General features: G+C 48.1%; 1 protein-coding gene across 4 annotated transcripts in view; it reads right to left on the bottom strand.

The window, feature by feature from the left end:
• Window positions 1-7298: 7298 nt before the first annotated feature.
• CACNA1C (calcium voltage-gated channel subunit alpha1 C) overlaps window positions 7299-12035 on the bottom strand; it is a 478980-nt gene continuing 474243 nt past the window's right edge. For all 4 annotated transcript variants that reach the window (XM_035550684.1, XM_035550685.1, XM_035550683.1 and 1 more), the window contains 3 exons: window positions 10958-11061; window positions 7841-8164; window positions 7299-7595 (listed from right to left, as the gene is read on the bottom strand). In XM_035550684.1, the coding sequence (XP_035406577.1) occupies window positions 7299-7595; window positions 7841-8164; window positions 10958-11061 (725 nt within the window). The remainder of the gene's footprint in view (window positions 7596-7840; window positions 8165-10957; window positions 11062-12035) is intronic.

Genomic DNA, 12035 nt, shown 5'->3' with positions numbered 1-12035 from the left:
CGACCTGGGCGCGGGGCGGGGCCGGCCCTCACCTGAGGAGGGGCCGCGGCGGCGGGGCGGGGCGCTGGGACGGCCGGGGAGCCCCGCAGCCGGCCCCGCAGCACGCCCCGTGCCGCCCCCGGCCGCGGGGAGCTCGCCTCGTTCTGCTTCGCGGCCCCCGCGGGGCTCTCGCACACAACCCGAGCCCGGCCCGACCCGTGTACCTGGACCAAGTACTCTCTGATTTACAGTGCTCTGGCAGGAAATGCGGCGCTCAGCCGGCACTACAACGTTATTGCTTGATAACCGTGTTGTGAGAGCAACTGTAGTCAATCGAGAAGTAAATGTGTGATAACATTACTTATTATTGTCCCATTAGCTTCGTGGCTTACGTAGGGACTACTGGCGCTGTGTTTAGGCTGCAGGCATTCCTGTTTTTGATGCACGCAGTTAATAAAAAAAGAATCCTATGGAGAAAATGGTAACTGGCTACACGCGAGTCACGCCTCGGACATCGTTGCAGGGTAGCATTTTTGTGGTGATAACAGTACAAAGAGTGACTGGGTTTTCTAAGTTACTGTTTAGCAGGACAGTCTGTGACTATCCGAGGCTGTTCTGCAGCCCCTTAAACACAGGAGAGACCCCACGAACTGCGAGGGGACCGCCGCTGGGAAATGAGGGGCTGCAGGATGCCGACTTAGTTTGCAGCCACCGCTGAGAGAAGGGAGCAATGTCAAAGGAGCTCTGATAACATTTACAATACTAAACAAATCTGGACATTGTTTAGAAATTTATTAGCAATTTTAAAATAACATCATTCCTTAGATAAAAATGCAATCTTACAGGAATATACATTTGTCCCACACAGAGATGACCCTATAGCTCGCTTGTGGGCCATTCGCTCTAACTTTCCTCTGTTGACTTTAAAACGTGCGAGAGGGCAAGACGGACTCTGGCACTGATGACAGGCTTACATGACAGTTACAAACTGTACAGCATTATTTACAAAAGCATTTCTGTGGGTTCATGAAAACTAGATATAAAACTGTGGAAGGAGGTAAAGACTTGAGAGAGGAACAGGCTCGGGTGGAGGTGCAAGGGAGGGCTGGGGCGGGCAGGGGACGTAGGGAAGAGTGGGAGAGGAGGTTTATATCTGGACTGCTTTATACTTGAGAGAGGTCATTTTACAGCTCTGGGCAATTCAAATGAAGGCAAAACACTTATATTTATCAACAGTTATAGCTGATGATCAGAGCAGGAAATGATGCTCCAGGGCCTGAACTGAAGAGGTGCTGAGGAACCCCATCTTCCCTGAAGTCTCTGGGAAACGTAGGTGTGCAGTACCTTGCTGGGCCAGACCCGTGCCGTACAGATAAAGGCCGGATACGGCACCCCCCATGCCTTAAACAGTTTTGATCCTGCAGTGCTCAGTCATAGGTGCAGATGTGAAGTCAGACTGAGTGAGAGATCAGCTCCTAAGTTACATTTTCACTTCCAAACTTGGACCAGATTCCAACCACTTCTTCCCAGAATTCACCCAAAGTGCCTTATCCCTTGATCTACCTGTTGGCAATCATTTGGAGGGAGACTCCATCATTCGGAATTGATTTTTAAGGCAGTTTTAAAAGTATCTCCCCCCTCTTTTTGTGTGTGATGCAGCAATGTTTGTCAGAGATATTTACAATCCCACTCCTCCTCCTCCTCTGAAATCTTCCCACATTCAAACTGTCAAGACTGAAGAATCCTGAACCAATCACTCCTGTGAGCGATCATGAAGCTGATGATGTTTAGGTAGTATTGGTTGCCAGTCTACCTGCTTGAGATGGGAGCGGACTGGCTTAGGATGCTTAAAATATTAAAAGCATTACAGCCCGTTTGGGGAAGAACTCGCTTTTTGCCTGACTGGACAAAATGCAAAACGGAATGGAAAAACGCAGGTATTTCACCACCTGAACAATGAGGCTAATGAATGGTGTCTGAGCTTGTGGGTCTGTCTTGAACAGGAAAATGCTTTGGAAAGGGGCTGTGTGAACACTGGCAGAAAAAAATATCGGTGGTGGGGTGGAACCACGCCTGGGCTCACCGCGGCCCCGTGGGGCTTGGGGTGCAGGTCCCAGCCCCTGGACATGAGGGCTGGGCTGCAGAGGTTACCCACACGACGTGGCACCGGAGAACAGCGGCATGGGGGCGTGGGGGTGGGCTCCTGATCACGCCTCCCTAAGCCCTTGGTAATGCTAGAGAAGATTCCCTTATTACTTCAGCCATCGGTGCTGCTCCTCTCAATTAGCCCTTTGGAAAGGGACTTGGTTAAGTTGTCTAATTGTCCCCTGCCACCTGAGGTCTGTGCCACCTGTGTGGGGCTGGTATACGAGACACCAGCCCCAGGGAAGAGCTGCGTCCTTCTGGACCTGCGGCTGCAGGCCAGGCAGAATACTGTAGGGTACCTCAAATGGCAGGAGATGCACAGTTAGGCAACTGAATCGAGCCCCATGCCCCTAAAGAAGGCCTGTTTTTTATGCTCAAGTGTTAACAGTTAAGTCAAGTTCCCCGTAGGGGGTAGGGGAAGAATGGAGGATTGAACTAGAACACTAAATTCTATCTCAGAAGAGTTTTTTTTTTATTATTTTATTATTTATTTTTTATTTTGTTCCCCATTCCAGTGTGATGCTACTCCTCTGAAAGCAATTGCAGCCCAGTGTTTCCAGTACAGGACATCTCCCTCCGCTGTGCTTCTGCCCTCACCCACCCCATCTCAGGTGCTGTAGCAGCGAGGCCACAGTGGTTTCAGCTGTCCAGAAGCAAAGCAGCAACAGAGAGCAAAGCTCAACAGAGAGCAGACTGAGAATCCATTAGAAACCTCCTGGGCCCCGGGCTTGCTAACCCAGAATAACACTTTAACAACTTTGCAACATTCAAAAGAAGAGAAAATAAACCCTGTGCAGCTATTTAAATTTATATTTCTTAGTCTTCTTTTGAGAAGAAAATAAATGCAAGAAAAATATAATCTTTTTTTTTTTCTTTTTTTTTTTTTTTTCTGCGCCTAGTTCTGTTTTCCACATTCTTTACATCGACAAAACTTCCCTGGCCACTAGTGCACTCTATCCTTGTGTTAACAAGATGGGAACTGGGGCTTCTGATGACCAGGCATATTTTCCTCATACGCACTACAAATTTCATTATCAGAACTAACAAAATCTCACTGCTACCAGAAGTCCCCGACTGTATTCTGCTTATTTCAACAACTTCATTGAGCTCCAGATTTCCAATTCAGTGTTTCCTCTCCCCCCCGCCCCTGCCACCAGGACAGTCCCAACGGGACCGTGCGTGTATCTCAGGATACTCAGTTCTGTCCCAGGGGGGCTGCCTTACTTCAGCTCGCTGGTTGGGGTTTCTCATCTAGACGTACGAAGCAAGGCCTCCAACTTCATCTACGGCACAAGGCAACAACCCCACGGGCTCGTGGTGCTGCCACCTTGTGCAATTGTGTCTGTGTGCAAACGTGCATACATTTCGTACAGCGATCTGAAACTATCAGGCAGAAAAGACACAGGAGCCTGGCTGAGACCCATACAACTGTTATATTGGCGTCAGTCTAAAGAAAGCAATGATACATTGCTTTGGAAATTATCAAGAAATGTAAAAAATGCATTTGCCCTTTTTTTGTTGTTGTTGTTTTCGTCATCGTTGTCATAGTCATCGGGGGCAGGGTTCTGAGTCAGAAAACAAAGCAGAAATAGATGCGATTCTGTACATGGCGCCTCTCTGGCTGTCCCTCCGTGCTGGGGTATGGTGGGCAGGGTGACAAACCAGGTTGGACCCCTGCAGTAGCAGCAGCAGCATTGAAACCATCATCATTCATGTGTCCAGCTGAAAGAGGCAGATGATGCAGAAAAGGTCTGTGGATAACGAAACTCCAGCTCCGGACCGTGAGTTCCACTTTCTTCTCCGTCACATCAGCCACACAGAATAAGGAAGAAAAAAGAAATGCACCCAGCGTGGCTGGCCCAGTACTGCCTGGAATAATGAGCAGGAGTGATAAAGGGAGGAGGTTTGTTGTTTTGTAAGAAACGTCTTTAGTCTGCAGCATACTCTTGCAAGTCAGAGATGCTCAGTGACAAACAGCAGATCATTTTCCCGTTCTTTCCTTTCCTTCCATGCCACTCCTCGGCCACCGGTTCCTCCACAGCACAGTGATCGAACCCACCGTCGGCTCCCAGGCACGGGGAAAGGAAGGACACTCCAGGAACTGCACCTGCCCCCTGGCCTTCCCACTGTCCCCAGGCTCCACCTCACCTACAGGAGGCAGTAGCTCTTTGCTCAGGCTTGTCACAATGTGCATGTTGGAAGTACCTCAAATGGAAAACAAAAACAAACAAGCAAACAAAAGCCACCCTCCCTGGAAAGAGGAATTTGCACAGCTGGCACCAGCAATTGCTGAATTTAACACCTGTCCCTCAGACCCACAAGGCATTGGCATGCTCTGCTAGCCAAGTTTTCCCCACTGCAGGGCCCAAGCGATCCTCCAGTGGAGCGGGGATTGTCCCCTGCCACTGCTGGCTCTCATCCCTTAGGGAGTTACAGCTTTCATGGGGAATGCATGGGGTGTAATCCTTTCCACCCTTTTCCTTCCCACCAGGAAAAATCCTAAATGATGACACGCACCATCAAACATCCAGAACACCCGTTGCCTTTGCTAATCTAGATCTGTACTTTGTTCATCAGGTGGAAGAGCACCTCTGTCTCCTCCTGGAAGGGTCCGGGGGGCTTTATAGTGGAAGAAAAAGAGAAAGGGAGCCCTTACACTGCTTCCATTTTCAGGCATGGCCAGGCACAGCGTTACTTCCTGCCATGCTAGCTTTGGAGCACTGCAGCACTACCAACAGCCAGCTCTCAAAGGGATAGAAAAGAAAAGAGACAGGCTGACATCAGGTGGTTGCTTTCTCCAGGGAAGTCTTGGATTAGGACTTTGATGCCAGATTGTTTAAACGGATTCAACTTTCCCTAGTTTAAAAGGATTTGTTTGCGAGGCATCTTGAGCTGCTACTGGCCAGATCAAAGTAACACTGAAAAAAGAACACCGTCAAAAATATGTTTCACTATTTCTGCTTTATGGCCCCAACGGAATCAAGAAATAAACCCAAGGGCATTACAAAAATAATGTAATCAGCATATGTAATAAATGATGTTCTCAAACATCTGTGAAGCTCAAGATTGGAACGAAAGTTTAGCTCTGAGTCAGATCACACCTCCTAACTCAGCATTGATCTGCAAGTTTGTGAAACAACTTGAAAAGGGGGAAAAAACAGCAGTAGTCTAGACAGAAATCAGCCGCGTAAAATCTAATAATAGCTCCCTGTTTTTCAGCCTCTGCCACTGGTTAGGGCCATGCACCAGCGTGAGGAAAATCAGTAGAGGTTCACGCTCAGTGGTGGGGAAATACGTCTGGGACACGCCGTGCCATCAGATGTTTTGTGACTTGAAGCCTGGCCTGTACACTAAGGTCTGGGAAGAGGGAATGGGACCACAAAAAAGTCACTTCACATCTGCATCTTGACCTGAGGTCGGCCATTTTCCTAAGCAACAATCCAGAGCTCCCTCCCTCACTCCCCCTGTGATTTCAGTCCAGAATTAGGTAATTTTATTTTGCTAACGGTTCTGCTTTTTGCATTTGCTTATCCCAGGATCCTGTTCTAGTCCATCAGGATGAGCTATTTAATAACAGCAATTTGAAAGCAGGTATTTTTCCCCACTCCCTGAATTGCTGGTGCCAGCTGAACATGCAGGATGGATCTGCCAAATGGGCTTGGGGATCTTGCCACCCTCTAGTGGGAAGAGACCTTTAGAGAGACTGAGCAATAGGATAGAGGACAAAGCCTGAATAAAATGTCCTGGTCTCAGGAAGAAAGATTCTCTACCAATAAAGTCATCGTGCATGTTTAAAGGGGGTGAGGAGGAAGGATAATGAACACAAGATATGCAAAATCAGTAACGTTCAACCTGTCAGTGGATTGCAGAATAGTTACTTACACCAGGTACACTTTGTTCATTGTACAAATTAAAAAAGGAAAAAAATAAAATAGTACCCCTTTCCCCCAACCACACGTAGAAAAGCACTTAAAAGTTCAAAGGTAAAGCTTGGCACATTCCAAATACGAAATGATTCACTTGACATGCAGCAAAATATACAAGAAGTGATTCTGGTTTTTGTTGTCTTTTTAAACAAACTTAATTCGATTCATTATATTTGCTTGGCACAATTGCAATTCATTTTAAAAAAATATTTGAAAAATACTGAAACTGACCTGAATTCAAGTATAACGGTTTCTTCAACAGAAACATTATCAATGCAATAAAACATCACACAGAATATATCGAAGCGTAACGCCTTCTGTTTTTTTTTTTGTCCCCCCCGCCCCCATAATTTTTTTGTCTATACAGTTTTAATGCCAACACGACTTACAATTGTATTTTTAAAATTAACATTATTGCATTGTTTTTGCATATCTTGTGGAACAGAAAATGCAAAGAGTTACTGATTCCCCTTTCAAAGCACAGACAGTGGCTCATTTTCGCATCTGGACGGCCCCGGGTAGGGATGTCCCGTGGCCCAAGCCAGGATGCGGAGAACTGCCCGACCTTACACATGCGTGTGCACGCTCGCTCGGCACTGCTCCCACGCTCACAGCCACTAAGCGTGGCACTAAGAGGAACCCAAACCGACCACTCGGATGTGCAAGACTACATCAAGTGCATTGCCTACTGCCGTTAAATTACAAAACAACAACAAAAAAAGGAGCTGCCGCTTGCGAGCAAATCAAGTTACAAACTCCCGGTGTACATAATGGTTGGTAAAACGCAGCTATCCTTATACTTCTACCGAATGCCAATGGAGAAAGAAAACCAAACCAAACCCAACCCAACCCGGTTTAAATAACACAAGCCGGCGGAGGGCGCGGCTTGGGAGTCCGTGTGTGGGGCGGGCGCGGGGCGTGCGAAGGAGCTGTACAGGCTTGGGGCGGTGTCCTGCCGGCCTGTGGGCAGGCGGCGGTCCTGCGGCAGGGACTGGGAAAAGGGGAGCTGCCTCTCCTCCTCCTCCTCCTCCTCCTCCTGGCTCTTCCTTCACGGCCACGTGCCGGGGATATATCCGCTCCTGCAAAGCTCTCTGACACCACCCAACTCCGCGACTCGTCCCAACAGAAATGAATGAAGAACGCTGTTCCGGTTACTCCAGGTCACGAGAACAGTGAGGCACTTCTGAAACAAACCCATTAGGAACATTGAAACAAATAAAAAACCAGCATCGCTTCCAGCCCTGGCAACTACAGGCTGCTGATATAAATCCTGCTGTCCTTGAGCTCCTCCTGACTTTTTCTACAATCCGGGCTCTGCACCTCTTCCTCTTCCTCGCCTGCACTGTCCTGCCCTGCGTCCCTGCAGTTAACAAAAGGCAAGAGGTTGCCATTGGGGCTCTGCTTGCTGTTACCATTGAGAATGTTGTCTGCTGCATTTTCCATCTCTTCTATCGTCATGTCGCAGGCGTCTGCGAGCTCCTGGGTTGTGACCTCAATGAATTTTGGATCTTGAGCAAACTGCATCAGTCCTTCCGAAATCAAGACCTTCAAAAGGAGGCGGGGAACCAGAGACAAAGACATGTTAGCACTGTGCACCACCGGCCCCGTCGCGCCCCTGTCATGCACACCCCTCCGTGTTATCTCCGGTGGTCCTCCTCCTCCTCCTCCTCCTCCTCCTCCTCCTCCTCCTCCTCATCTTCCTACTCTTCCTCCCAGCCACCCTGCAGACCCCTGCATTGAGGGGGCTTCCCCCCACGCCACCCGTGTCCCTCCTGCCGCAGCGGCCTTACCGCTTCCACCAGGCTGCCGGCGCTGCCGTGAAACTGCCTGCTGCTCCCTGCGCTCTGGCTGGGGACGGTGAGGGAGACCGGCCTGGCTCTCCTCGGGCTGCTGCAGCCGGTGCCATCGGGGAAGCCGGAGCTGCAGTGCACTGATGGGAAGCTGCTGTTGAGCTTCTCACTGGACTCTGCCCCCTCGAGACGCAGTGTGGGGATGGCCTGCTGCGGCCAGCCGCGGCTGCAGGGCGTGGCGGGCGGCGTTGCGCACAGCCGGGAGAACATGGTGGGGGAATGGCTTCGCTGCAGGAGGGGGCTCAGGCCGGCCACCGCTAGCGCCTGCGGACACAGAGGAGCAAGGCGAGTGAGGGACGGCTCCCGTGGCAGGGCCGGAACCATGAGGTGACGGAGAAACAACCCGAGAAAGGCCTGGAGGGCCTTGAGGCCTGGGAAACAGCTTCTGGAGTACCTCAGATGTTTCTCGTGAACTCATTTCGCAAGGCTGCCTTTAAGCGGTGTCGACTGCGCTCGTGCCTGACCTCATGCCAAGCACCAGGCTGAAAACTCTCAAGGCCTCTTCAGCCCTGATCCCACTGCCCTGGCAGGAAGGACAAAGCCCCGTTCCCCACGGCCCTGCCAGAAACACCACCTTTCCTCCAGCAGATACAACAGCCATTCAAGTGATTCCTTCTCCCACCCCTGCCACCATCTATGCCGCTAGCTTTTACTGCCAATTGCTGTTTTCTCTAAGTATCTGCTGTAGAACCTGAACGGATACCAGATGTGAATTTTAGATGTGTCTGCAGCTGGTGATAACTGTAAATCCACCACTGGATTTTAAGGCATCTGCTGTTGGTGGGAGGATCAATATCTGATGGCTATGCATTAAGCCATCCGCTCCTTCCCAAAATCATGCACACAACTTCTTAGTCATCCAGCCTCCTTTGATAACGTAAATTTCTCAAGAAGCCCCTTATTGCAGAGGGATGATCGGATGCCTCATTCATGGCAACCGCTGCCTTGTTCTGTAAGCAAAGCCATCAGAGTTGGGAGTTCATCTCACAGAGCTCACGGTTGTCTAATATGAGCAAAGAAATAAAGGCACAGAAAACACAAAAGTATGTGGATGTGTTGCAGAGAATCGTCGTGTTTGGGTTTGGTTGTCTCCCCCAGCTTCAGCTATCTACAAGCTCTGTGTTTAGTCTCAGCTAACTGTGCAGAGGGATACCAGCAAACCTCTGGCCTCTTCTGGATACTTGAAAATGCTCTCTGGAGGATGAGACTTAGACAAAACTCACACTTGCCTTTTGGAGATGCTATTTCCCTGTTGACCACAGTGGACTGAGCTGACCAGTTGAACTAGACAGCTAACTTTTAGATACCTGAAGTTCAGTGAAGCTCAATCCATCTGCCACTGAAATTCTGTACAACCGCTATCAGCATGCTGTGCTGATAATTTCAGTGGCAGGTGAAAAAAAGAATAAGCTGTTGGTCACCAACAAAATTCACCAAAATTTTCAGAGGAATTAGGTGTCAGACTCCTACCAAATTTCAATGATGAAGAAAGCCCTTAAAAATTAATCTATATAAGTCACACCCTGCAGGCTACGATGGCCTCAGCACATCCCTTAAACTGCTGGGACTTCAAGGAGAGCCTTAGATCTGTCAGGCAGGACAACTGAACCAGTTTTTCAGCTTGTTGGTAGAAACACATACAAGGTGTTTATCCCAAGTGTAAAGTACTGAGGAGGCTGAAAGAAGCTCGTAGATATTGCTTCAAGCTTCAGCTGCATATATTTACATATCATTATGTATGAGTATTTCATGAGTATACCCCTTCAAACTCTCCTGAGCAACTGAATTCATTGCGCTTAGCAGAGGCAACCTTTCTGCTTCGTGTCCTCATTTTAAGCAGTGTTGTAGGCTGATGATTTTGTAAACGGACTGACACTGCTGGGTGTTGCTGGCCAGAGGCCAGATGCCTACTTCAGGGTAACCCTGCAGTCCAGCTTAATGATGCTGGGGTGGGTAGAGCCCCGTCCCTCTAGGCTTGGGGCTTCATGGTGGGATGAGGAAGGGTGTAGCGACTCCATCCTCTTTGTACAGGTTGGAAGGAGATGACTCTGACAGCTGGGTGGGCTGAGAGGGTAGGAGGCACATGTCCCCTCTATCTGCACTACTGTGGGAGGGCAGGAGGTCTCAGGAGGGCTGTTAGTGCTATGGGGAGGGTGGGAAGCTGTTCACAGCCCTCGTGCCCCAATACATTCACTGCTTGTCCCTGCCACAGCTGTAGCTCTGCGGATCACTGCTTTCTGGAGCTTGATCCTTACAGTATAACTGGCTGCTGCTGCTGGGAATGGAGGTGAGAAAATGCAGAGAGTCTCAGGCGTGCTCATCTCTCACTCCTCCAGCTGCTATGACTTCTCACTCCTAGCACCCCTGCCCTGTGGCACTTTTTGCCCCTGTGCCACTGTCCTGCCCTGCCCTGGGGGACTGCACAGAGCAGGATGCCCCATGTTGCAGGACTGGTGCTGCCACAGCACCTGTTTCTTTTATGGTGACAGTGGTGCCATCCAAATAGAAGACATAAATCTACTTTGGACCATGACAGCTGGTTAATCATCTAGATAGGTGCCAAAGCATACATTTGGTAGGCTGCTGGATGCAGTTATAAAGGGCTTAAGAGGTTGATTAATTACATGTAATCAGCTATTTTTTAAATGATTAATTGCCGTTACTGGCTACCTTCAATTAATATAAAAGTAGACCCTGCACATTTTATTCATATGTGTACTACCATCAAAGCCAGTGTAATTGCACTTTAGAGTGCAATTGCAATTGCAATTTGAGTGGTTATTTTTATCCTATAGATAGGTTTTTATTTTGCTCTTTCATGGACATCAGGTAATGATAACTCCAAAGGACATGTCCCTGTAGCATTCTTCCGGGAATGATAAAAATCCTGAAATCAGGATTGAGTGTGATGGCAAATACAGTTTCTAAAAATTGGACCTTTGATATGGGTGAGAAGCTATCTTAAATGGCGTTTCAAGGTTGTCTGGGATGGAATGGGAGGGCAGACAGTAGATTCTCAGTTGCATTGCCAGGCCTTTTGATGTTATTAATGCTTACCTGATGATGTACCAGATGTAAAGGCAGAACTGTCTTCTGCGAGACGTCTACGCCCTGGTTTTTCTGTCTTTTCAGACACTCTAAGTGAAAAGATGCTCTTCGACCTGAAACACCAAACACAAACAACTATGTCCATCACTCATACTACACTACAGGTAATCTGACCTCAATTTCATTTAGTGCAGTCCTGCTGGAGAGACAGCAAAGACACCCACATTTTAAGCTCTGTCTGCTTCCGCTAGACACCTTGCCCTTTCCAAAGTACTTGTATTTGCAAAACAAGTTGAATATTATGGACCAACCAACACTATCTTGCAAGCAAGCTGCGAGATAAAACTCTGGATGATGATTTTTATTTTTCTCCCTTAAAAAATGGACCTAGCAGATATTGTGCAGCTGACTTCCCTCCTAAGCAGTGAAAGTGTTCTCAAACCTTTCTGGTTCAGGTAAAGCCCTCGGCAGGGCTTATAAGGGCAGCCAAGGTTCTGGCACTGTACCTGGCTGTACCCAACATGCAGGAGGAGATGTTGGGTTGCTCAGGTGACATCAACCTCCCACATGCATGTGATCTGGGCCCTTAACTGCCAGACATACCACAGTTTTTGAGGCTGTGTCTATACCAGGATCAAGCGGAAGTGAATTAATTAATGGTTGCATTCATTGGTGAATGGAGGCTTGGGTGCATACACATGTGGTGCTTTCAGAACTTTGGAAATGGAAGCAAAAAAGTCATTTAAAAAAAAAAAGGGAGGAACTATTGAAATATCCACATTGTTTGCTTGGTATGAAATTAAACTTAACTTCTGTAAGTATGAGAAGTATACTCTCTATAAAGGAATTTAAAAGGACTGCAACGTATATTTATGAAAAATTGCACAGGCTTTTCTTCTGAAGAATGGCAAATAAACACATTATTAAAGATAGAGCTGCATGGCACATGAAAATATTTTGTCTACTTCTTGATCCCATTGACATTTTTGTAAAGTAAGAAAGAAAATTCAAATTCTGAAAATAGTAGGTATATTATTGACTTGTTGAGAAAAGGGCCTCTCAGGGAATGGACGAAGTATCTGCTACA

The sequence above is a fragment of the Cygnus atratus genome, chromosome 1 (assembly GCF_013377495.2).
Source record: "Cygnus atratus isolate AKBS03 ecotype Queensland, Australia chromosome 1, CAtr_DNAZoo_HiC_assembly, whole genome shotgun sequence".
NCBI classification, from domain to species: Eukaryota; Metazoa; Chordata; class Aves; order Anseriformes; family Anatidae; genus Cygnus; species Cygnus atratus.
The sequence above is the reverse complement of the archived record's forward strand: the minus strand, read 5'-3'. Positions and strand labels throughout refer to the sequence as shown.